We start from the raw sequence: 24,547 nt of genomic DNA, 5'->3' as shown, positions 1-24,547 counted from the left end.
AATGTGACGATCAATCCCACTATTCGTTGGTAAAAGAGTAGCCCAAGAGTTGGCGGTGGGTGGTGATGACTAGCTGCCTTCCCTCTAGTCTTACACTGCTAAATTAGGGACGGCTAGCACAGATAGCCCTCGAGTAGATTTGTGCGAAATTCCAAAAACAAACAACGTAGATCATATGTAAGCTGTTGTAAATACAGCTCAGGAATGTTTCTCAGTGCCAGCGCCCTCCGGTGGATAAGAGATAAATGTAGGAAGCTATAACGCTAAAATTTGCATAACAAGTGGATAAAATATTAAGTTTTATTGCGAATGTAATATTATAAATCTTAAACTCGCCTTCAGAGGTATGGCTAACGTTCCTGCTAAGTCGCCTTCAGAGGTATGGCTAACGTTCCTGCTCACCTTCTGGGCCATTCACATCATCATACTTTTTATTGCGCGTTTTTATAAATCGCAGACAAAGTAAACGTGTTAATTTTTACACGTTAATAAAACAATCTACGAAACTACCAGGAACAAGAAAAGTACAAACAAAGTCAGATTTTTTTCGCTACAGGCTGGCATGGCTCGATGGTTTGGGCGCTCAACTCGTAATATGAAAGTTACAGGCTCGAATCCAAATCACATCAAACATACTCGATCTTTCAGCCGTAGGGGCGTTATAATGTTAAGGTAAACCACACTATTCGTTGTTAAAAGAGTAGCCCGAGAGTTGGCGGTGGGTGGTGATGACTGGCTGCCTTCCTTTTAGTCTTACACTGCTAAATTAGGGACGGCTAGCGCTCTCGTGTAGCTTTGCGCGAAATTCAAAACATTCAAACGAACCTTTTCGCCAATCAAGGTGTAATAGTTTAAAAATTTTATGTTAATATTTAAGGCTGGTTTGGTTTGCTAGCTTATTTTAGAACGAAACCATGTGGTAGTTTTCGCTTTGTCCACCGCGGGAAGCGAAACCCGGATATTAACGTTGTAAGTCCGTATAATTACCGGGAGGGTGGAGAATCCCATGGTTAGCAACACACTTCACCACCTTGGTCTAATAAGTAATGATTACAATAATATTTAACATTTTAGTTTAATTTTTTGTTGTTGTTGGGCTAGCGCGATCTAGTGACAGCGTCCCGCGCTGAGGAGTTAAATGTTTAAAGGTTTGTATCACATTTCTGCTCTCTCATTAAATCGAGCTTAGCATTTTTTGGGAGCTGGTGGTGGTTGCTGTTTACTCTAATTTATCAGCTCAAACTTAAGGAAAGGTGTGTGCAGACAGTTTTTTTTTTTATGTAGATTTGGGTAAATATTTTGAAAACAAGAATGTTACCTACATACATTTCGCTACCACCAATAAAAATTTTGATTGGATTATAATTATATTCATTGTATGACGTCTTATGACTAAATTGTTTCATAGCCAATAAACGTGAAGAGACGTAATTTATTTCCACATAAATTATATTCATTGTATGACGTCTTATGACTAAATTGTTTCATAGCCAATAAACGTGAAGAGACGTAATTTATTTCCACATACTACTGTACTGTATCTAATTATAAGCATATCTATGTCTCAGTCCTTGTTTTGTTAAGACTAACGATTTTTCTTTATTTCAAAACACTTCTTCTTAAAACTGCTTATTACGATTTTAAGTACTGGTAGCAGTAGACAATTCATGGCCCCACAGTTGCAGCAATTTCAAGACGCAGGTCAGTTTATCCGGTTTTTGTTACTGTTGTTTTCATTTGAGCCTACTCTTGGTGAGCAAAACAAATGTGTTAATTGCGTTGTAGTTTGGTATGTTTTGAGTTTCAGAAAGGAAGGTAACTAGTCACCACCGCCAACTCTTGGGCTACTCTTTTACCAAGGGGCCTGGCATGGCCTAGAGCGTAAGGCGTGCGACTCGTAATCCGAGGGTCGCGAGTTCGCGCCCGCATCGCGCCAAACATGCTCGCCCTCCCAGCCGTGGGGGCGTTATAATTTGACGGTCAATCCCACTATTCGTTGATAAAAGAGTAGCCCAAGAGTTGGCGGTGGGTGGTGATGACTAGCTGCCTTCCCTCTAGTCTTACACTGCTAAATTAGGGACGGCTAGCACAGATAGCCCTCGAGTAGCTTTGTGCGAAATTCCAAAACAAACAAACAATCTTTTACCAACGAACAGTTGGATTGAACGTGATATGAAGTCCCCACAACTGAAAGAGTGAGCATGTACGGTGATAGGAGTATGAATCTGCGACCCACAGATTGCGAGTCGAGCGCCTTTAAGAACCAGATCATTGTATTGTCGGAGGCCCGCTATGGCTAGGTGATTGGAACGCTTGACTCGTAATTTTTCGAGACAGTGATATAAACTGTAGACAAAGAAAACGTGTTAGTTTTTGCACACTAATAAAACAATCAACGAAACTATCAAGGAAAGTGCAAACAAAGTTTTAATTGTTTTCGCTACTGGTAGGTGGTTAGGTCGCACGAGGGCCACGGACTCTTACCACCATCACGCCAAAAAATGCTCGCTCTTTCAGCTGTATGGCATTATTTATGACGGTATGTCCCCTTATTCTTTAGTTAAATAGAAGCTTAGAGTTGGGTGTGGGTGGTGATGACTAGCTGTCTTCTCTCTAGTCTTACACTGCTAGATTAGGAACAGCTAGCACAGATAGTCCTCGTGTAGTTTTGCGCGAAATTATCAAAATAAATAAACTTGAAGTTTCGGATTACAAGTATAAGTTATTGTAGTAATATCGTTTCCTAAAGATCGCTTCATTTCGTGTTTACAAGATGGAGTTGAGTTACTAAAAGGTGCACACAATTAAACACCCATTCTTCTTTCATTGTGTGTGTTTCTTACAGCAAAGTCACATCGGGCTATCTGCTGAGCCCACCGAGGGGAATCGAACCCCTCATTTTAGCGTTGTTCTTCTTTTATTCGAAAAACAGTAATAAACATTTTGATGTATGTAAGCCGAACTTAGTTTCAAGTGACAGGACGCCAGGACGAAGCCAAAGGTCTCCAAGCCGATAGTATGTTTCACAGAATGGATATATTACGTTTGTAACAACACTTGTCGTCTATGAACAATAAAAATGTATCGATATTTTACTTGTAGAAAACAGCCAGTTCTATTTCATGATATATTTGTGTTTCTTTGGTATTATGTAGTTGTTTCCATTTATCTATATTTAAAACTGCAGTATGTAATTTTTAGTGGTATGATCTGAGGTGTTGTGGCCTCACTAGTGATAATGTACGTCTGTGATATATTTTAGTAACAAAGGTTTCTAACTTTTACCACTTTTATAGCATTTTCTCGCAATCCTTTACATGAGCAGGTTTTACCCAACATGTTTTAAATTTTGTTCTTTTCTTTTTTCTGTTCGGCCCGACATAGCCAGGTGGTTAAGGCATTTGACTCGTAATCTAAGGGACGTGGATTTGAATCCCCGTCACACCAAACATGCTCGCCCTTTCAACCGTGAGGGCGTTATAAGTGACAGTCAATCTCACTATTCGTTGGTAAAAGAGTAGCCAAACAGTTGGTGATGGGTGGTGATGACTAGCTGCCTTCCCTCTAGTCTTACACTGTTAAATTAGGGACGACTAACGCAGATAGCCCTCGTGTAACTTTGCGCGAAATTCAAAACAAACCAAACCTTCCTGTTCTCACATTGATGGTACCCGTTATGTCCTGTGAAAAACGTTGCATAATATTGCACGTTGTAAGAAAATGACAACAGCAGTTCAATGGCAGATCAGCTGCTAACTAGAGGTTACGACCTCGCATACAGAGATATCAGAGCAGGTCAATCATGCGAGTAGCCTTGTTCGCTCGAGGTGACAGCAATGTTACCTGTGAGCAGGGGAATATTAAATTTATTTTTGAAAGAGTAGAAATTTAATGATATAATCTACTAAAAATGATGGTCAGCGGTTTTCAAAAGAAAGAGCACACACACACTCTTTGTATTTCACGTTTCTTATAATAAAGATGGTACTTTTTGTATCCAGTTATGTTGTTCCTTTCATACTTGCGATTCAGTTAATCAGAGATTTAGCATTACTTCATTACTGGAATATTGATAAAATCTCATATTTTTAAGTGAAATTATCACATTGCTTAAAAGTTAAGTCAATTTTATTTGAATATGCTACAAAATGGACAGGAAGTGGAAACGTTCGGTGCCATGACAACAAGACATAACGAAGTTTGTTATGTTTGGTGAAGTGGGTACTGCCATTTATTCCCGTTCTTGTGTTATAAAAATTTAAAAGGCTTCATTGCTAAGAAAATTACATTATTCACAACTTACATCCAAGAGAAATAGTTGACCACAGAGTGGGCATGGCTGTATAAAAGTTGTCAGTCTGTTGTGTAGGAATATTATATATATATCCTTACTGCTTTAATTAATGTAGTTTTGTCACTTAGTTTGTTTCTTTACAGTCTTCGCACAGGTACTGATATTGTTTAACTCTGTGTAAATACTGTACAGTTTGTGCCATATAGAAAAGAAATTTCCAAAACAATTCTGAGAGAGAATTGTTGTTTTTCCTCCATAGAGAATATTACTGGTCATGAAATGAGTTCTTATGGACATACTCATGACTACTGACTACTTAGGGAATTATACCAAGAATAAGACATTGGTTGATATGTTTGGAACACTGGAAGATATCCATATGGATCATGGATATAAATTTACCAGTCAACACTATCTCAGGACGGCTGGTATGGGTATTAACACTAATAAAGCAGAGAACAACTTTTCGACCTTCTTAGGTCATCTACACATTAAGAAAATGCCCATTAATCGACTCCTTTTTTTCAAGACTCTTTTAACTTTAAATATATTCTTAATCAACTAAACCACAAAGCATTTATGGCCAGTTTCGACGTAATCTCCATTTTCACAGAAGTCCCAACCACTGAAACCAACAAGATAGCTTTAAAACTCCAACCCATTGATACACATCCCCAGCAACCAATTAGCAACCATTATGGAATTTACTAACTCCAAAACTTAATTGATGTTCAATGACCAAAGCTACCTACAAATAAATGGCCTAAGTATGGGGTATCCTGTGTCACAAGTTCTAACCAACATTTTCATGACAAACATTGAATCTCAAGCAATCAATTCAGTCTTATACCCACCACTATACTGGTACAGATATGTTGACGATACAATTGCTGGATTCACATCTATAGAACACAGACTTAGTTGGCCCGGCATGGCCAGGTGGGTTAAGGTGTTCGACTCGTAATCTGAGGGTCGCGGGTTCGAATCCCGGTCGCACCAAACATGCTCGCCCTTTCAGCCGTGGGGACGTCATAATATTACGGTCAATCTCACTATTCGTTGGCAAAAGAGTAGTCCAAGAGTTGGCGGTGGGTGGTGATGACTAGCTGCCTTCCCTCTAGTCTTACACTGCTAAATTAGGGACGGCTAACAGAGATAGCCCTCGAGTAGCTTTGTGCGAAATTCAAAAAAACAAACAAACAAACACACTTAGTTTTTTTCAATCACGTTAACTCAATACACCCCAACATTGAGTTCACCTGTGAACACGAAAAAACTAACCAAATAGTATTTCTCAATCTCAAGATCACAAGAACCGATACACAATTCCAAACAGAAATCCACAGAGAAATCACCCACACAGGACTATACATTCCCTGGGACTCAGCACATGAAACAAGACAAAAACTCAACATATTAACAAACCAAATAAACACAGCCACAAAACTATGTTCACCTGATGAAATTAACGATGAAATCAACAAAATAAAACAACACTTTGTCAACATCAGCAAAACAAATTTCCTCCAAAAACCGTTTAAAAATTATACATACAGACCTAGATCAACAACACAATCAACAACAAGCATACAATAATAAATCCCAAGATACAACAAACCACAAAACCTTACATTGCTGCATATCACATATTCCCGACATTTCCGAAAAACAACCAACATTTGGAAAAAACTTATAACAAAATACAGCATTTCAGTGAACACCAAATTTATATCTCAGAACGGCTGGTATGGATATTAACACTTTTACTAATAAAGCAGAGAACAACGTTTCGACTTTCCCAGGTCATTTTCAGGTTAACCTTCCTCGGTCGAAACGTGGTTTTCTGCTTTATTAATAAAAGTGTTAATATCCATACCAGCCGTTCTGAGATACATTTTTACTTCAAGTGGGTTTTCCATCATCAAGAGGAACACCACATTTATTCACAAACCAGGTACAAAACTAAAGTCCATACTATGTAAAAACTACACTGACAAACACAACACCAACATTATTTATAAAATACAATGCAACAACTGTCACGACTTCTATATTGGACAAACAAGCAGAAATATGAAAATCAGATTCAAACAACACACACACAAACAACACCTTCACACGTTTTTGAAAACTGCAAATCAAATAAACGCAACATAACCATAGAAGACACTCAGATACTAAATAGGGTAACCAATATAAACAAACACAAAATCAAATCCCTACTTATACAGCAACTAAAACCAAAACTAAACCAATATAAAGGAACACCTTTATACTTATACTAATTAATAACCTAACATCCACCTGCAACGCTCTCTACAATCCCGTACCCGTTTATACTCTCGTCCCTAAGACATATGCCCAACAATAGTGAGTCGCAAACTCTCTCTTCGTTAACCTAAAGGTGACCTAAGAAGGTCGAAACGTTGTTCTCTTCTTATCAATAAAAGTCTTCTCTGCTTTATTAGTAAAAGTGTTAATGCCATTACCAGTCGTCTTGAGATACATTTTACTTTAAGTTGGTTTCTCGTCATCACGGATTAACAGTCAACTGTTCTCTGAGTTGTGTGAAGTGTTAGGTGTAAAAAAGTACACATCTATCACCCACAGTCTGATGGTTTAATGGAATGTGCGATATAGACTGTCAAGCACACTTGTTGAGTTAATAAACCCATCCAAAGCCATTGGGATGAGCACTTATACTGTACAACTGAATAGAGATCATATTAACATCACACACGGTCCCCCACCTTCTGTGGATGTCCCATAAGGTCTGCAGGAATATCTGGAGTGATTGTGTTCTAAATTTGCTGACATATCTAAGTGCAAATATCTACATCTAGGAAAGTTCACTATAAAATAGAAGAGGTGCTATGATGTGCAAATATCTACATCTAGGAAAGTTCACCATAGAATAGAAGAGGTGCTATGATGTGCAAATATCTACATCTAGGAAAGTTCACCATAGAATAGAAGAGGTGCTATGATGTGCAAATATCTACATCTAGGAAAGTTCACCATAGAATAGAAGAGGTGCTATGATGTGCAAATATCTACATCTAGGAAAGTTCACCATAGAATAGAAGAGGTGCTATGATGTGCAAATATCTACATCTAGGAAAGTTCACCATAGAATAGAAGAGGTGCTATGATGTGCAAATATCTACATCTAGGAAAGTTCACCATAGAATAGAAGAGGTGCTGTGATGTGCAAATATCTACATCTAGGAAAGTTCACCATAGAATAGAAGAGGTGCTATGATGTGCAAATATCTACATCTAGGAAAGTTCACCATAGAATAGAAGAGGTGCTATGATGTGCAAATATCTACATCTAGGAAAGTTCACCATAGAATAGAAGAGGTGCTATGATGTGCAAATATCTACATCTAGGAAAGTTCACCATAGAATAGAAGAGGTGCTGTGATGTGCAAATATCTACATCTAGGAAAGTTCACCATAGAATAGAAGAGGTGCTATGATGTGCAAATATCTACATCTAGGAAAGTTCACCATAGAATAGAAGAGGTGCTATGATGTGCAAATATCTACATCTAGGAAAGTTCACCATAGAATAGAAGTGGTGCTATGATGTAAAAGTGAAGGAATGAAGCTTGGTGTGGCTTTAGTATGTGTCAACAGAATGAATGCATCTTGGCTCTGGATAGAAAGGACTTCATCTTGTGCTAAACGTTGTTCTGCTAACGTATGAGTTACAGCAGTTGAGGGACTTGTGAAAGAAAGAACGTAGTACATACTGACCAGTTGTATATGTACTTGACCAATGAATGTATGGTTCACTAGTTTAACCAAGAATCACATTCTTATCTCACCTTAACCATGATGATGAGGAGAAAAGAGCTGAGAGTATTTATATGACTGCTCAAGATCAATCAGGCGAGTAAGCACCAAAACAATAGGTAACACAGTACAATGGCCACAGAATTCCAGTCCTGAGCTTTCGATCGAATTGGATGAATTAAATTTGCTCCGGATAGCTAGGACGGTCGCTGATGGTAGGATCACTGACTGACAGTCCTTACTTTCCCAGTTATCAAGTGATGTTTACCGTATGATACGTGATTTCCACTAGATTGTCGTTAAACTAGGATAGCTGATTTCAGCATGTACAGATACAATGCCCAGTGCATCACCAGTTTATCTAACTAGAGAGATAGCTAAAAGTTGAAAAACTCAGCTGAAAGGGTTCTGTAACCCTTGCTCTCACAGGTACTAGGTGATTTTTGCAATGCACATCAATGAGGATAATTAACGAAAATCACTCTCAAGATCTCGCTGAGCTCTGCAGGTAATGTTGCATAATCCTCACTAGACGTGAAAGGTATATAACTTCTTTTCAACAGTAAAGTAGTTGTGTTTTATCAGAGTGCATGTTGTACGTACAATAGTAATGGCACAAATATCGATCCTAATTAACAAAAATTTTAGCTAAAAAAGCCTTAGTTTTACTAAATTCTGTGGATGGATATTTATTTTGTAACGTGACGTATGGAGCTTGGCAAGTCAAGGTGAAAACATTTTTCTACATCGCCATCTACTAAGTTTTAAAAGTATTCCGAGATGGTTTCAATGACATTTAAGACGGAGCAAGAAGAAATTTTTCTTGAGGTTTTAGAATATGAATTTGTTGTTTGGAATTAAGCACAAAGCTACACAATGGGCTATCTGTGCTCTGCCCACCACGGGTATCGAAACCCGGATTTTAGCGTGCAAGTCCGCAGACATACCGCTGAGCCACTGGGGGGCTTTAGAATATGAAAGGAAGTGTAATGGGGCGTGTGATAATAAATTCGAACGTAGGAACATTACTTAAAGTAATTAATCACTGTTATTTAACACAATATGTTACTACATATGAATAGAATTTGATCTGGGTGTTAAGTTATTGTGATATAAAATTAACTGTTATTACTGACTTTGGTGTGTGGGTGGTTGTTTTCTTATAGCAAAGCCACATCGAGTTATTTGCTGAGTCCACTGAGGGGAATTACTGACCTGTGAGATATTATTTGAAGATACAGTGCACATGTTATTTTAACTAATATTTGTGAAGGAATATCTGAGTTTCAGCATTTATAGTGGTTGAAATATCATTTATGTTGTGGCAATAAATTATTTTCGGTTATACTGACTGAAATACTTCGCAAAACACATTGTTTCTAAATATTTCTTAACATTGTTGCAACACAATCTGCATTATATTATGCATAAGGTGCAGGCTTTAAAGGTATATACTGGGGGGACACCAGTGTGGCGAGAACTTATTAATCGCATTATAATGAGTTCTAAACATGTAATAAGATAGTTTGTAAGAAAATGCAATCAAAGCATTAGTGGATTTTAATGGTAAAAATTTAGTACTGGCTTTACCCAACTCAAATCAACTCTTGGGTGTTGAATTCGATCTTAACATCTCAGTCCTATTAAGTTCCTATAAAAATGGATGCTGCTGCTTACATAAACCCGAGACAACAGTGGGGAAAAAGTACCTGTATCAAAGGGTGAGTGTGTTGGATGTTGCCATAGAAATAGCAATAGAGAGCATCATAGTAAAAGAGTATTGGTTTTGTAGAAACCCAGTAAGGTCTGAGGAACAAGAAACGCATGAATGGCAGGGATATACACTACATGGCTAAAAGTATGTGGACACCCGACCATCATACACACATGTGCTTGTTGAACATCTCATTCTAAAACCATGGGCATTAGTATGGAGTTGGTCCACCTTTGCTGCTATAACAGCCTCCACTCTTCTGGGAAGGCTTTTCACTAAAGTTTGGAACATGGCTGCGAGGATTCGCTCCTATTCAGCCACAAGAGCAATAGTGAGGTCGGGCGAGAAGGCCTGGCTCGCAGTCGGCGTTCCAGTCAGTTCATCCCAAAGGTGTTCGATGGGATTGAGGTCAGGGCTCTGTGCAGGACAGTCAAGTTATTCCACACCAACTTCGGCAAACCATGTCTTTATGCACCTCGCTTTGTGAACGGGGGCATTGTCATACTAAAACAAAAAAGGACCTTCCCAAAGCTGTTGCCACAAAGTTGGAAGCACACAATTATCTAGAAAGTCATTGTATGTTGTAGCATTTGGATTTCCCTTTACTGGAACTAAAGAGCCAAGCCCAAACCATGAAAAACAGTCCCATACCATTATTCCTCCTCTACAAAACTTTACAGTTGGCACTACGCATACAAGCAGGTAGCGTTCTCCTGGCATCCACAAAACCTAGATTCGTCCGTCAAACTTCCAGATAGTGAAGCGTGATTCATCACTCCAGAGAACTCGTTTCCACTGATCCAGAGTCCAGTGGTGGTGTGCTTCACATCACTCCAGCCGACGCTTGGCATTGCGCATGGTGATCTTAGGCTTGTGTGTGTCCATTTCATGAAACTTCCGACGAACAGTTCTTGTGCTGACGTTGCTTCCAGAGGCAGTTTGGAACTTGGCAGTGAATGTTACAACTGTGGACAAACGATTTTTACGCGCTACGGGCTTCAGCACTCGGCGATCCCATTCTGTGAGCTTGTGTGGCCCACCGCTTTGTGGCTGAGCTGCTGTTGCTCCTAGACCTTTACACTTCACAATAACAGCACTTAAAGCTGACCGGTGCAGCTCTAGGCAGAAATTTGACGGACTGTCTTGTTGGAAAGATGTCATCCTACGACAGTATCACGTTGAAAGTCACTCAACTCTCCAGTACGACTTATTCTACTGGCAATGTTTGTCTATGGAGATTGTATGGTTTTGCGCTTCATTTTATGCACTTGTTAGCAATGGGTGTGGCTGAAATAACCGAACCCACTAATTAGAAGGGGTGTCCAGATACTTTTGTCAATGTAGTATATGTTCTATGAGCAATTAGAGCATTAGCACATGTGGACCCCATAGAAATGTTGCATATTTAAAAATAACGCATTGATTACTCAGCCTTTAAAGGTAGTTTTACAAGCAGTTATAAACTTTCCTCAATCAACTCACCTAGTTCACCTTTTTCACCAACTGGAATTCATTTAGTCTTCCATTTTTCAATCTAACCATCCACCATTTGTTATCGAATTCTTGATTCTTGTTTGTTTGTTTTTGAATTTCGTGCAAAGCTACTCGAGGGCTATCTGCGCTAACCATCCTTAATTTTGCAGTGTAAGACTAGAGGGAAGGCAGCTAATCATCACCACCCACCGCCAACTCTTGGGCTACTCTTTTACCAACGAATAATTGGATTGACCGTAACATTATGACACCCACACGGCTGAAAGGGTGAACATGTTTGGTGCGGCCGGGAATTGAACCCGCGACCTTCGGATTACGAGTCGAATTCTTGATTCTTCTAGTAACTTTGTTCTTCAGTTAGCCAATGTTGTTCCATTCACCCACATGCCTCATAGTCGTACTGAGCTGCCAAGAAAAGTCATATATTGACAAATGAGTGCTATTATGGTTCAGCAACCTCAGGAGAAAAAATAGTTAGTTACCGATTGCAAGAAGCCAGTAGAAAAGGTACCTCCTGTTGGCAGAGGTCTCCAACATTTAGGATATCTCTATCAGAGGTTGTTTGCCGTATTTCTTTGTGCTCCGGACAATGTTATGCCAGATGAACTTTCCAGTGTCTATGGAAGTGGTTCTTCTGAAGCAAATCTTGCCTAAACATGCAAACTTATGTCAGTTACTCTGGAATGAATACACGTGTCTGCTCTTTTGTTTTCTTTTACATATTGTTTGTTATTACTGATCGTCCTGTTATAAAACAATCAGTATAAAAAGAAGATTGTGTGTTTGCTTGTTTTTGAATTTCACGCAAAGCTGTTAGAGGACTACCTACAGTAGCCGTCCCTAATTTTGCAGTGTAAGACTAGTGGGAAGGCAGCTGGTCATCACCACCCACCGCCAATTCTTAGGTTACTCTTTTACCAACAAATAGTGGGATTGACCGTCACATTATAACACCTCCATGGCTGAAAAGGCGAGCATGTTTGGTGCGATGGGGATTCGAACCCCGCGATCCTCAGATTACGAGTCGTATATCTTAATCACCTGGCCATGCCGTGTCTGTATAAAAAAGAGGCTTTATCTTTTCTCAGTGGCTGATTTGAAAGTTGAGTATACAAGTAGACTACCTCAAATATCACCTTTAATTATTGATAATATAATGATCGTTATTTTACAGTTATATGTGAAAAAAATGTCGTATATGAAAGACATTACCCACCTCCATCAAGTCACCTAAAATATTTTGTAAATTTTAATTTTTGTACTGAAGGCTTTGTTTTTGCATTGTAGTTATGTAGCTTAATTATTATTAAAAGGTTTGTATTTTATTGTTGTATTACGTACTGAAATTGATTTTTATTTTGTAACTTGTAATTATGGTCTATATTAAAAACTATGATTGTGGTTTTCATTCTTTGATTGTTAAATGTTTTATATCTGTGTGTGTTTGTGTGCTTGATTCAATGTTAAAGGGTTTATTTTTGTATTGTATTCTGTGTTAAAGAATATTTTCTCATTTCCAATTCTATAATACATTTCTTACTTTAAGAACAATTTGATAAAAAGCTTGTGTTGCATTTTTTTTTTGAAGGTTGTGGTGTGTAAGTGTTTTCACATACAAGAAAAAATTAACACACTACCCGACAAGAATGTTAATTTAAAGTTTCTTCGGTTTAAATCTGTATTAACAGGCAGCTTCAGGACAAGCCTGAAATAGGGAAGACAAGTTGAATATACCACGTGTTTTTATTTTATTGTAGTATTTTCTGAATTTATTCCTTGTTCAGTATATATACTTCACGTAAAACGTACGTGATCGAGAGAACTGTTAAATAGATTTGATTAATTGCCCTATATTTTTTTATTATTCTCTAGTAGGTATTACATGTTATGTCTTAAAAATATATATCACTGTAATTCTTCATGTTGTAAAAGGATATTAATAGCAATGTTTTTCAGTGGTAGTTCAGGTAATATCTGGAGGTTATAGCTTCACCTACGTCGGAATAGGAATGACTAGTCACATAGGTAAATGCAACATTTCTTGCAAACTAATGAATTTTGGATTTATACAGCTTAGGGCAGAATTTTGAAGGAGAAACAGTTGAGAGTTCGGTAAAAGCAAGTACACACACACACACACACACCATGTTTGCGTTCAGCGTCCAATCTTATAATTTTGGGCACTCCGTTAGCTCAGTAGTAAGTCTAGGGACTTAAAACCTAAATATTGGGTTTCGATACCTATTTTGGGCGCATCACAGATAGTCCGTTTGAATTCCCAAGTGGCATAGCGGTATGTCTGCGGACTTACAACGCTGAAAACCGGGTTCCGATACACGTGGTGGGCAGAGAGCTTTGTGCTTAATTTAAAACCAAAAACTTATTATTTTATTTGTACCCAGCTGGTACAGCGGTGTGTCTACGGATTTACAACGATTGAAGCATGGGTTCGATTCCCCTCGATGGACTCAGCAGTTAACCCGATGTGACTGTGTTATTAGAAAACACACACACTCCATTGTATTTCGTAAGGGTAAACTTATAGCGCTGCAGTTGAATTTTAAGCCCCCCGCTAGTAGAGCGGTAAGTCTATGGATTTACAACGTTAAAATTAGGGTTTCGATTCCGCGCAGTAGGCTCAGCAAATAGCCCGGTGTGGCGTTGCTGTAAGAAAACAAACAAACTTATTTAATTTAACTCAGCTAATTAGATATTTACTGTTATTTTGATCAACCTCTTGACCAAATCTTAAGTTATTAAGCAGGCCTATACAATTGTTCAAAGGTTTACTTAGGTTTACCTGAATATACAATACAGAAGAGTTTGAGATGTGATTTGAAGTTTGATAATTTAGTGAATAAACAAATAAAAAAATTTCGGTTGTTGATAAACTTTGTGCTAGTGATATCCTGTTGTCAAGATATTTTCAACTAAGCATGGCTTATGTGTGTGAAAAAATGAATTAAGTGTTTGTTTTTGTTTGTATTTTTATAGTTTCTGATTGTTTTTTTAAAGCAGCCATTTACTTGTGCCTACTGCCACAAGGAATTTACCGTGTTTCTTGAACCAAGACTCGTAATCTGAGGGTTGTAGGTTCGAATCCCGGTTGCACCAAACATGCTCGCCCTTTCAGCCATGGGGGCGTTATAATGTGACGGTCAATCCCACTATTCGTTGGTGAAAGAGTAGCCCAAGAGTTGGCGGTGGGTGGTGATGACTAGCTGCCTTCCCTCTGGTCTTACACTGTTAAATTAGGGACGGCTAGCGCAGATAGCCCTCGTGTAGATTTGCACGAAATTCAAAACAAACCAAATCAGTCTTGAACCAAATAATATGATTGACTGATACTGTAAGGCACGAACAGATTTAAGTGGAGGGCGTATTCAGCGACATCAAGTCTCGAAACCTGGACTTTTCCATCTGCAGCTTTACACATTAACCAGTAATTCGCAATGAAATTAAGTTTTATCACATGTATGCAATATATTTGCGTGTTATAAATATCAACATTTTGTAAGGCAGTAGACAGTAGTAATATGACATACATTGTTCTTGTTTTCTACACTTCATATCTATACAACATTTTAGCGTTGCCATTAATAAATCAAGTCGTGGAAAGGAGCTCTTGTTATCACATCTGTTATGACTGCTTTACACCTATGGGGAACTTCGAGTTAGGATACGATCTTTTGTGTTGCAACAGTTGTTAACTAAAATGAACTAAGTCAAGCGACATACGGTAGTTTAGGATTCATATAAAACGAAGTAATCTAGGTGGGAAATTATTTGATTTTTAGTGGCTAAATCACGAAACTGGAATCAAGATGAATGCCTCTTTCTAAACTCTCTGACTTCTTATATAACATAAAGATAACAATGTTGTCTTGATTAAAAAGAAAAGCAAGACTAACATCTTTCTGGTCACATAAACGTCGTGAGGTCCTACGCGAACGCAGACTCGCACTTTCCCGTCTAAATAGCACAGATGAAACTCACTGTAACTCACAGCTACTACAAAAATGTGTGTGGCATTCACTCTACGTGAGGTATAAGGAAAACCTGTATTATAATCTGTATTCAGCGCCATGATAATTTCTTAACGTATAAGTTGTATCACATTTACAAGAAAATATGAATTTTTTTCTTGATTTTTTTTTAAAGTAATAGTCGAAATTATAAACAGCCTAAAATAACTGGTGAAAGTATTTTTACTGAATATTATGTCGGCTACACAATTTTTAGCGTCATCAAACCACAAACTACGATCCCCTGTCAATCACAAAAGTAAGTTTAATTTTCACGTAATGTTTATAAATGTTTTCATTTCGTGTAACAGATGTCCATACTATGTGCTAAGCTAATTGCAATAATTTCTTCAAATACAGAAGGAGATTGAACAAAACTTCGTGTTTTATTTTGGTAAAGTTTGAATAGTGAAATACTGAATAGCGAATTATAACATCAATGACTTGTGCTCAATTATTATTTTTGTACTTGTTTGGGTATGACGTTTGTTTCAACTTTATTATGTTCTGATTAAGAAGTTTATAAAAGTCACGATTTTTGTAATGGCACAGACCTGTGCAAGTACTGTTACTAATATTAATAAATTACAACCAAAAATATTAATCTAACTCGTATGGAAATTACTTCATTTATTGAAAACTGTTAATTCAAATTAGGTTGCTAGACATTTGCTTATTAGGCTGGCAACATTTGGTAGTCGGATTTATAATTTCTTTTCAACGGTTTTCTTTGAAACATTTATTTTTGTTTATGGTAGGAAATAGATACCATCCACACAAAAATGAATAAAGGGCATAATGATGTTTAAATTTATCACATTTTCCAGTTGATGCTTCTGCCTCTTATGTCTTGAATTGTACTTATTGTCTCTAGGTAAGTGGCAGGTCAGTTTTAGTATCGTCAGTAAATTAATACATTTAAAAAAAAATGAAATTTATAATAAATAAACTAAGGTGTGAAAGTATAAACTGTGATAAAACTTCAGGAAGGAATGTGATATAATTCATGGATACTTTGCTTATCTCTTCCCATCTGGTTAGTTTCTTTGTGTCATGCTATATTAATTATATTTTTGGTTGTTTACAGGTGTAATACCACCATGGAAAGAGGCAACAAGCCTGATTATGGTGAAGAAGGCTTCCCTTCAACAAGTAGTGGGAGATGAACTAGCTTCATTTCTGAGAGCAATGAGATCACCAAGTAAGCAAACAGGCAGTTGCAATTACCGTTTATTGATGGTCAAACGAAGCAGTTTAAGCTCTTTCATGAGTAATGCATTTGTATTTCCAGGTGGGTTAGTGGAAGAGGTGGATTTTTCCTCTGGCTGGTGGACAGTGTTTGAAAATATTGGTGTAAGTAAAGACTCATTGCTTCAGGAGTTTTGCAAAATTAAAGATCCCTGCCCTCCAATGATACAAAAACCATTAATCTTATCTGGCTTGTCAGTTCCACCAAAACAACGTCTTCCAACAGATTTGGCATACCGTATAACTGCAATTAGAGAAACATTTGAAGAAACAGGGGTTTTAATAGCACGGCACAGTGTTGAAGACAAAGACATAGCAGCTTCCTTGTGTGAAAGTGATGTAGACTTATCTAAATGGAGATCAAAGTTGCATAAAAGTCCTCAGATTTTTCTTGAGCTTTGTTTGGAATTAAAAGTATGTCCAGATGTATGGTCATTGTTTGAATGGTCCAATTGGTTAACACCAATTTCTGTTGGCCACAGACGTTATGATACAATGTTTTACATTTGTTGTATAAACAAAGATCCAGATATTATACTGAATGACAATGAGGTTATTGCACTGAAGGTTAGTGTCATTTGTAAATGGTGAATTATATTCTATCCATCTTTACCTTTCTGTTTAAAATATTTAGGGATTCACTTGTGTGATTAGTATTCATTTTACATACATAGTATTGTTTTGCTATGATTCACCCTTGAAAATATACCTTAAAGATGTGCTTAAAACTTTTATGGGTATTAACTAGCCGATACACGCAAGAGCTTGTTCACGTTAAAATTATACTTTCAATGTTGAAGTATCAGATTTTCTTTTACATGTAATAATGTTCTCAGAAATCCTTCCATTTCTAAAAGGCTTGTATGTTTTAAGGATTATTTTTTGGTCTACAAATGTTCCTATATACATCAGTGTTGTGTGTTTGCATTTAACATTTGGTCTAGCACAGCAATACTTGTGTACATCTTTTCAAAATTAACTTTGGAAAAGTTTTATTCTGTATTTTAATCTGTTAAGGAACAGAATAAAAGCTCAGCCTAATATTTCTTAAAAAGATGTGTTAGTAAACTAACTTATGCATTATTATATCTTTAAATAAGGATATTTTCAATATATTTGCAGTATACTACATAATGTGGCAATGTAAAAGCAAGTGTAACAGGTCTTTAAGAACCTATTACAATAACAGAAAATGATTTTCAAAACAATTGGATATTGTGGGGTATGCTTTTTCTGGAATACCAATTGAGGAAGTAAGAACATTTACCAGTATGTTCTTTATAGGTTTGTTTTTAATGCAAATAAAATGAATAGAAAAAAATGATTAGCTACTAAAGTGCAAATAAATTAAAGTTAAAAATAGCCTGATTAGTTTAACCTAAAAGAAAATGGTAATTTTTTTTCATCACAGTAATGACATGTTGACATCTGTAAACAAGTGATTCATTTTTACCAGTATTTGTGGTTTCATGACTTGGAGAAAGTATGTACTTGTTGCTCATTGTTTTAAACATGTTTAGAAGAAATCTTGTTAACTGTGGGTAAAATGATATAGTAAACTACATTGTTAAAAAAAACTAAAATTTGCAAAGTTTGTGAAAACAAATAGAAGTACCTCCATCTTTGACTTATCAGAACTTGAGTCTGACGGATGGCATCTATTCACAGAAATATCTTCAGTAGATAATTTTTGTAACACACCTGATTTTATGTATACAACAGACTTGTATATTTTACTAAGAGCTCACCATATTCCATCACATGGTAATCTCGGAACTATTGTCAACATTCTTTCCCCAGTACTAGGTCAGTGCAGTGGACTTTCCCTATAATTGGTTGAATAATATGAAGTGATTTAGTTTCACTATTTGTTTACCAAGATTTTAGTAAGGTCCTAAACTTTGCTAAAATTTATACACATGATCAGGTGATAGCTGCTACTTGACTTTTTGGTGCATGTTTACCGTGGAGCAATTTATTTGTATATTAATGAACTTGCAGTCATTAGTACTACAAGCATGCATGTATGCAGCATAGCACTTGTTTGGCACAAGCTAATATAAACATGCTCACAGGCTTTTTATCGTGGAATTTTTTAAAGAATATAACCTGCAATATAAATGCATGGTATTTTCACACTTTGTGGTTAAGTTTAAAATAATAACAACATGAAAACATAATATGTTAACAAAACATAGAAGAAAAATAAGTATTCAGTGGCCAAATTTATGAGTGACTATTCTTTTTTTTCCATTTATGTTGCACGGAACACTGTGCATCTTGAATTGGAGGCCATCCAACGAACTTAGATACATTAAGTATACAATAATGTAATTAACAAGTTTTCTTTGTGTAAAACTTACTGATTATTTGATATTTCTTGATAAGTAAAATTAACCCATCTAGTTTTTACTTTTCTCGTGATACTTTTAGTGGTACAGACTTTCAAACTGTGACGTAGTAAGTTCTAGTAAAAGTGGATTTCATCAGAACATTTTACTGACTGTATTCACTAAAAATATTTTTTTTTAATCTTTCTGTTGCAACTTTAAATCAGCTTGTCTGCTATCATTTGCATAGTGAACTTTCAAACTGGGCTATGTGTACATATAGAAAAACTATGCTATAGCCACATTTCTACTGTGCACTGTTTAAGTATATAATATGCATTATTAGATGTTTGAAATGTTGTATAAGACTTAATCAGTAGGTTCAATTATTTCTATATTTATGAATGCAGTGGTGCAGCCCTCTGGAGATTCTTCAGGAGTATTATTCAAACTTAGTTTTCCTGGCTCCACCACAAGTGTATGAGCTGTCAAGACTCCTTGGTTTAGACAGTTACAAATCTCTGATGGACTTTATTGTTAAAAGAAAAGGAAAGGGCATAGAACAGTGGTTACCTGTGATTTGTACAGCTTTAGATGGAGCAGTGTCTGTCCTGCCAGGTAGGGTAATAGTATGTTAACATATGAACACAAAATCACTTTTAGAATAAATAATTATCAACTCACTTAAACACTAAAGAGGGTAAAGTTTAACCCTAATATATCAGACACTTGTAAATGCTTATTGTTTTTATTAGTTAACTTTATTTAGGCCTACATATAAATATGTAGATAATCAGTAATTTTAATGCAAGAATAATGAAACAAATTTGAGCAGACATGCTTTTATATGACTTCCAAGTTCCAGTGTTGTGAGTGTGAGATCATGAGAATCTTGTATGTCCCCTTGAAAATAATACATTGTGAACTTAGTGGGGTACTTGCCATTTTAACCTGTCAAATCCATATTTCTACAAGCAAGCTCATATCTTAATGAACCAGTCTCTTTCTGATGTGTGTTTTTTAAGTAATAAATACAAGTACATTCATTTCACTTTTGACCAATCGAAGGGAAATTGTATGCATTTCTACTAGATCTGAAATGAAACAAGAATTTGTTTATAGCATTGACAAGCCTTGCCTGCAATGTGACTGAGGCACCTGCGACTTAACTTACAATACCCAAAATTACTCTACTAATATAACAAAAGATAATCAAGAAACTGCTTTATAGGATACAAATGTCAGTTTGCTAGTTGTGCCCCTGACTATGACATTCAGGATGGGACACAACTCATTCTTTGTATTTAATGTGCCATGTCCCTGCAGATAATCTGAGGTCTTTTAAAATAAGATGTCATAATTGTAACAATAATTTGTTTAATGTGCAAGTTACTAAAAAGAAGTGCTAACACTAATTTTTTGTTTGTTTTTAGTAGTACTTTTCACTATGAAAAATGATGCATCTTGAAAAGGTGTTCCTCAAAATTCCCAGTATCAACTAATTTTGATACAAGGGGACAAGAATCTAGGTACAATGCTGACTTCCTAACAGTGAAGTGGTTTCACTGAAGCACTAATTGCATCTATCTTCATACCTGACTACATTCAACTGTGTGTATCATACACACTTGATAATGTTATTCTCACGCTAGTATTACAAATACTCCATCTAATGGTTGGATTAGATGTAGAAGCTAACTAGTGTATGTGGTTATCATACACAGTTATTGTTCTCAAGCAAGTTTTACATGTAATTAATTCTTAGTGTAGTAGTTGTTAGATGTAGATGACCCTTGTAACCCATTAACTAGTTAATTATATTTTTGGTGGTTGATGTTTAGTTTTGTTGTACATATACATACATTAATTTCGTGCCTAGCTGGGACTTTGTAAGTTATAGTTTAGTTATTTTTTTAAAATGTCCTTTGTAATTAATGGATAAATTGTTGTTTTGTAGATACTATTGCACTTAATGTAGCTGCTCTGGCTAGTTTTATGGGTGGATACTTTATGGTTCTAATGCTAAGTACTTGAAAATAACACACCACACTCACATCGTAATTTTTATGGTATTGTAAATGTTCTTGATATTACCAGCATTGGGTAAACTCTGAAATAGTAAGTAGTAATAAACTGAAAGTTACATGTGAATTTGTATATTAAGTCTATGTTAGAATGTTATTAACTGTTTCTGCAATACATGTAAGTGTATCACCGATTTCCTTAAAATATTAATAAACTTAAAAACATTAAAAATAAATTGTAAGTGAAGTGAGAAAAAGGTTTAAAGCCTTTATATGTACAGATAGAGAAAAATAAAGTAGATATTGGTGGTTATTCATAAAGTTGCTATAAGAAGTATTCAAAACAAAATAAATTATGTAATAAAAAGTATACAAGTCACTAAAGTGATTCCAGTTGGATAGTTTTAAATAATTTTCAATCCCAGTTTTGGTTGGCAAATTTATATTGCTTCATTTACCTATACAGATCAGTAACAAAATATCCCAACATCTTCAAAGTGCACTCTTTAAATTGCAGTAATGAATGGTTTAAGAAAGATCATTGTATACATAGACTTAACTTATTCACCTTAATAATATGCACTTTTCACTCATTTATTTATAATTACATAAATTATATGGTCTTATTTCAATAGAAATTAATTATATGTATGAAATAATTTAATTAAATAAACTTCAGAATGAATCATTTTGTATTTGAACAGAAACAAGAATAAATTAGGTCATACAAACGTTTTTGCATGAACATCTGCCTTTTAAGTCTCAGTCTGTAAAGGAATGATCAGTGATTAAACTGATTTGTTTAGTATTGCTGTACTATTTTATGAAGTGATCATTATATGTGTTAACTGGTTTATAATTTTGATGAGTGAAATGTAAGAAATTACAGTATTATAAATTTCTTCCTTCAGTATATTTGCTGTAATGTTATGTTAACAGCCATTAATAGAACATTGACGTACACAGAACTGTGGTCTATTGATACTTAACAGTCCAGTTAAGAATAGGCAGTTAGTAGCATTGGTTACTATCACCTATACAGACAATACTGTGTAGGCTAGTGCATAGTTGGATTCACCACTCAGCACATAAGTGCTCCTTGTTCTGTGTAATTTATCTTAATGTGCAAGTGAACACTTTACCAGGATTTTGTCATTATTGAACTAGGCAATACTGATAAACATTAAACAAATCTAATGACAAAATGTTCAATGGTGTGTACACAGAATTAATCATGAGAAAGAAGAAAATAAGTCAGTAGACCTGAAAAGACAAATTATTATGAATTACGTGTATTCATACATGTTGAAATTTGTCATATTTGTATATTTAGTACATTTACTATTATTTCATTATTAGTTTCATCAGCAGTATTGGTTAGAATGTTTAATATACAGTATAAAACCTGTCTAAGCCAGAAGCTGCATAGGTCAGAAACCTGTACAAGTCAGAAATAAACATTTTGCAGCATTAAGATTTCTTTCATAAACGGCTGTCTGTATGGCATAACCTGCATAATCAGATAGAAAACTATCTCTCACCTACCTCGTTTATCAACAAGTAGGATTAGAACCTGAGTAAGGTGGAAAAAATGTTTTTCACTAATTTGTTTAAATATTAATAAATTCTTATATTGTGTTACAGTAAGTATTGGTTAAATATATTGTTCTTTTTTCTGCCATCATTATTTTTCCAGTTAAATTAAACAAAAAAACAGAACAAGGTATGAATATTCTACATTTCCTAGATGATGTAACTTGTCACCCAAAAGCTCAACTTTCAGGTGTTCATTTCGTCTTTCTACCTCCATGTACAACATCAGTTCTACACTCACTAGATAATGGAATTATACAGTGTATAAAATTGAAATACAGAGAACTGATGCTTCAGCATATTATTGCAAACATTGATGATTAAAAGAGAACAACTGAAATGACAAAGAAAATTGACATGTTAGATACAATTGCATTTTTAAGTCATTCAATCAAATGCATAATAAAGTGCTTTCAAAACTGTGGATTTATTCTTGGTAATGGTAGAGATTGTGGAGAAGTTTGTTATGACGATTCTAGTGAAATCCAAACTCTGATTTAGAAGATTGATGCAGATGATTCTGTGAACGCAGGAAGTTTTGTGAACGTTGACAAGAATGTTTCAACAGAAACTGATGAATTTGATTGATGAAAGAGCTTCAGTAGATGAACAGAATGGAAAAAAATAGTGAGGAAATGAAAATTCCTATTCCATCGCAAGTGTTAAGTTATATTAACACTATCAAATTATATGCAAATATGAAGTGGAAAATGAACTTCATGAAAAGGCCATAGAATTGGTATGCTCTTTTAACTGCATCAGAAAGCCAATTTAAAAAACGAAACAGTTGAAATTGGACACTTTCTTCAAATAAATTTAAGATTTTGTGTACTTGTGTATATTTTAAATTTTTTTTTTATTCTAATAAATATAATATGAACAGTAATAACTATTCACAAACATCTTACTTCCTTCGAGTCAAGCAAGTATAGTGTTCCACTCAAAAATAAAATATAATTAAGGAAATGCATGTTCACTGTGTCTAAGCCAGAAATTTTACTTGGTCCTATGTGATTCCACCTTAGGTTTTACTGTATCTAATTATATATTTTATGTATTGTTTTAAACTGTTAAGTTCAATATATTGTTCATTGGAGAGTACCTAACCAGTTTACAAGGAAATATACTTTTAGCTATAACTTATTACAGAGATAGTTTGAATTAATTTTTTAAACAGTAGATAGCTTGTTATGATAAATTTACTTACATGTATTAGGTGATGACCTTTACCCAAAAAATCCAGACTATCTTGGCCAAAGCCCTGGACAAGATTTTCCACATACTTTAGAGGAGTTGAAAGCCCAGGTGCAAAACTTGCATAGAATGGAAATAAGAGGCCCAGTCACTACTGTAGTTTGTAACATTCCATCTTGTGGTCACCTGACTCCACTAACGTACTCAAGCACCAAGAAAAACTTACAATCCTCATTGTGAAATATTTCCAGGTTGTGACACAATTAACAGATCTTGCATTTATTTACTTCAAGACAATTTTTACTATCCACTTTTGTGACACTCCACTATAAAACATTTTAGATACTGTACAGAGATTAATGCTTATATTAGAACACTTAAGGAATAAAGAACTAAAGTTACTAAAAAACTGGTGAATGTTTTTATACATTTATGTAGATTTGTTGTTGGTTTTTATACAATATTCTTTTATCATAAATGCAAGTGGTGGCAATATGAAATTTAATATAAGTGTTGTTTGATAGAGAAATTATATACTAAACATTTCTGTAGTGTTTCAATGAATAAATTGGTATTAATATAAATTGTATCATTTAATGTGAATTTTAAAATCAATTTCAAACTGATATTCCAAATAGAGAAAGCAATGTAAAACATTAAGTTACTATAGATTAGGCTAAAGTTAAAAAAATAACTTTTTTTTCCTTCAAAAAAAAAAATATATATATAAAAATTTACTCACGCCCCAGGGGCTAGCATATTCAGATTGTTTGTTGCTGCAAAAATTATTTTCACTTTGGGTACATTAGAGGAGTGAAAATCAAATTTCA

The 24,547-nt window shown here is 35.4% G+C and overlaps 1 protein-coding gene across 10 annotated transcripts; it reads left to right on the top strand.

Annotated features, from left to right (window-relative positions):
• Positions 1–1,559: 1,559 nt before the first annotated feature.
• On the top strand, positions 1,560–24,301 carry LOC143233250 (acyl-coenzyme A diphosphatase NUDT19-like). Of its 10 annotated transcripts, none has more exons than XM_076469252.1 (5): positions 1,560–1,701; positions 16,416–16,529; positions 16,620–17,143; positions 19,317–19,524; positions 23,740–24,301. In XM_076469252.1, the coding sequence occupies exons 1-5, from the start codon at positions 1,668–1,670 to the stop codon at positions 23,955–23,957; spliced, it is 1,098 nt and encodes a 365-aa protein (XP_076325367.1). In that variant the 5' UTR covers positions 1,560–1,667; the 3' UTR covers positions 23,958–24,301. The 10 variants fall into 10 exon arrangements, with proteins under 10 accessions (XP_076325367.1, XP_076325361.1, XP_076325370.1 ...); XM_076469254.1 differs by lacking the exon at positions 1,560–1,701 and adding an exon at positions 1,882–2,539; XM_076469247.1 differs by lacking the exon at positions 1,560–1,701 and adding an exon at positions 15,063–15,587.
• Positions 24,302–24,547: the final 246 nt, after the last annotated feature.

The sequence above is a fragment of the Tachypleus tridentatus genome, chromosome 12, assembly GCF_004210375.1.
Source record: "Tachypleus tridentatus isolate NWPU-2018 chromosome 12, ASM421037v1, whole genome shotgun sequence".
Lineage (NCBI taxonomy): Eukaryota > Metazoa > Arthropoda > Merostomata > Xiphosura > Limulidae > Tachypleus > Tachypleus tridentatus.
Note: the sequence above shows the minus strand (reverse complement) of the source record. Positions and strands in the feature narration are given on the sequence as shown.

What these genes read in the sequence shown, in the direction of transcription:
- LOC143233250 (XM_076469245.1), top strand. Translation starts at nt 15,524, where the DNA reads ATGTCGGCTACACAATTTTTAGCGTCATCAAACCACAAACTACGATCC. An exon ending in ATCCCCTGTCAATCACAAAA is followed by an intron (nt 15,588 to 16,415) that starts GTAAGTTTAATT and finishes GGTTGTTTACAG; the next exon opens with GTGTAATACCACCATGGAAA. An exon ending in AGCAGTGTCTGTCCTGCCAG is followed by an intron (nt 19,525 to 23,739) that starts GTAGGGTAATAG and finishes TACATGTATTAG; the next exon opens with GTGATGACCTTTACCCAAAA.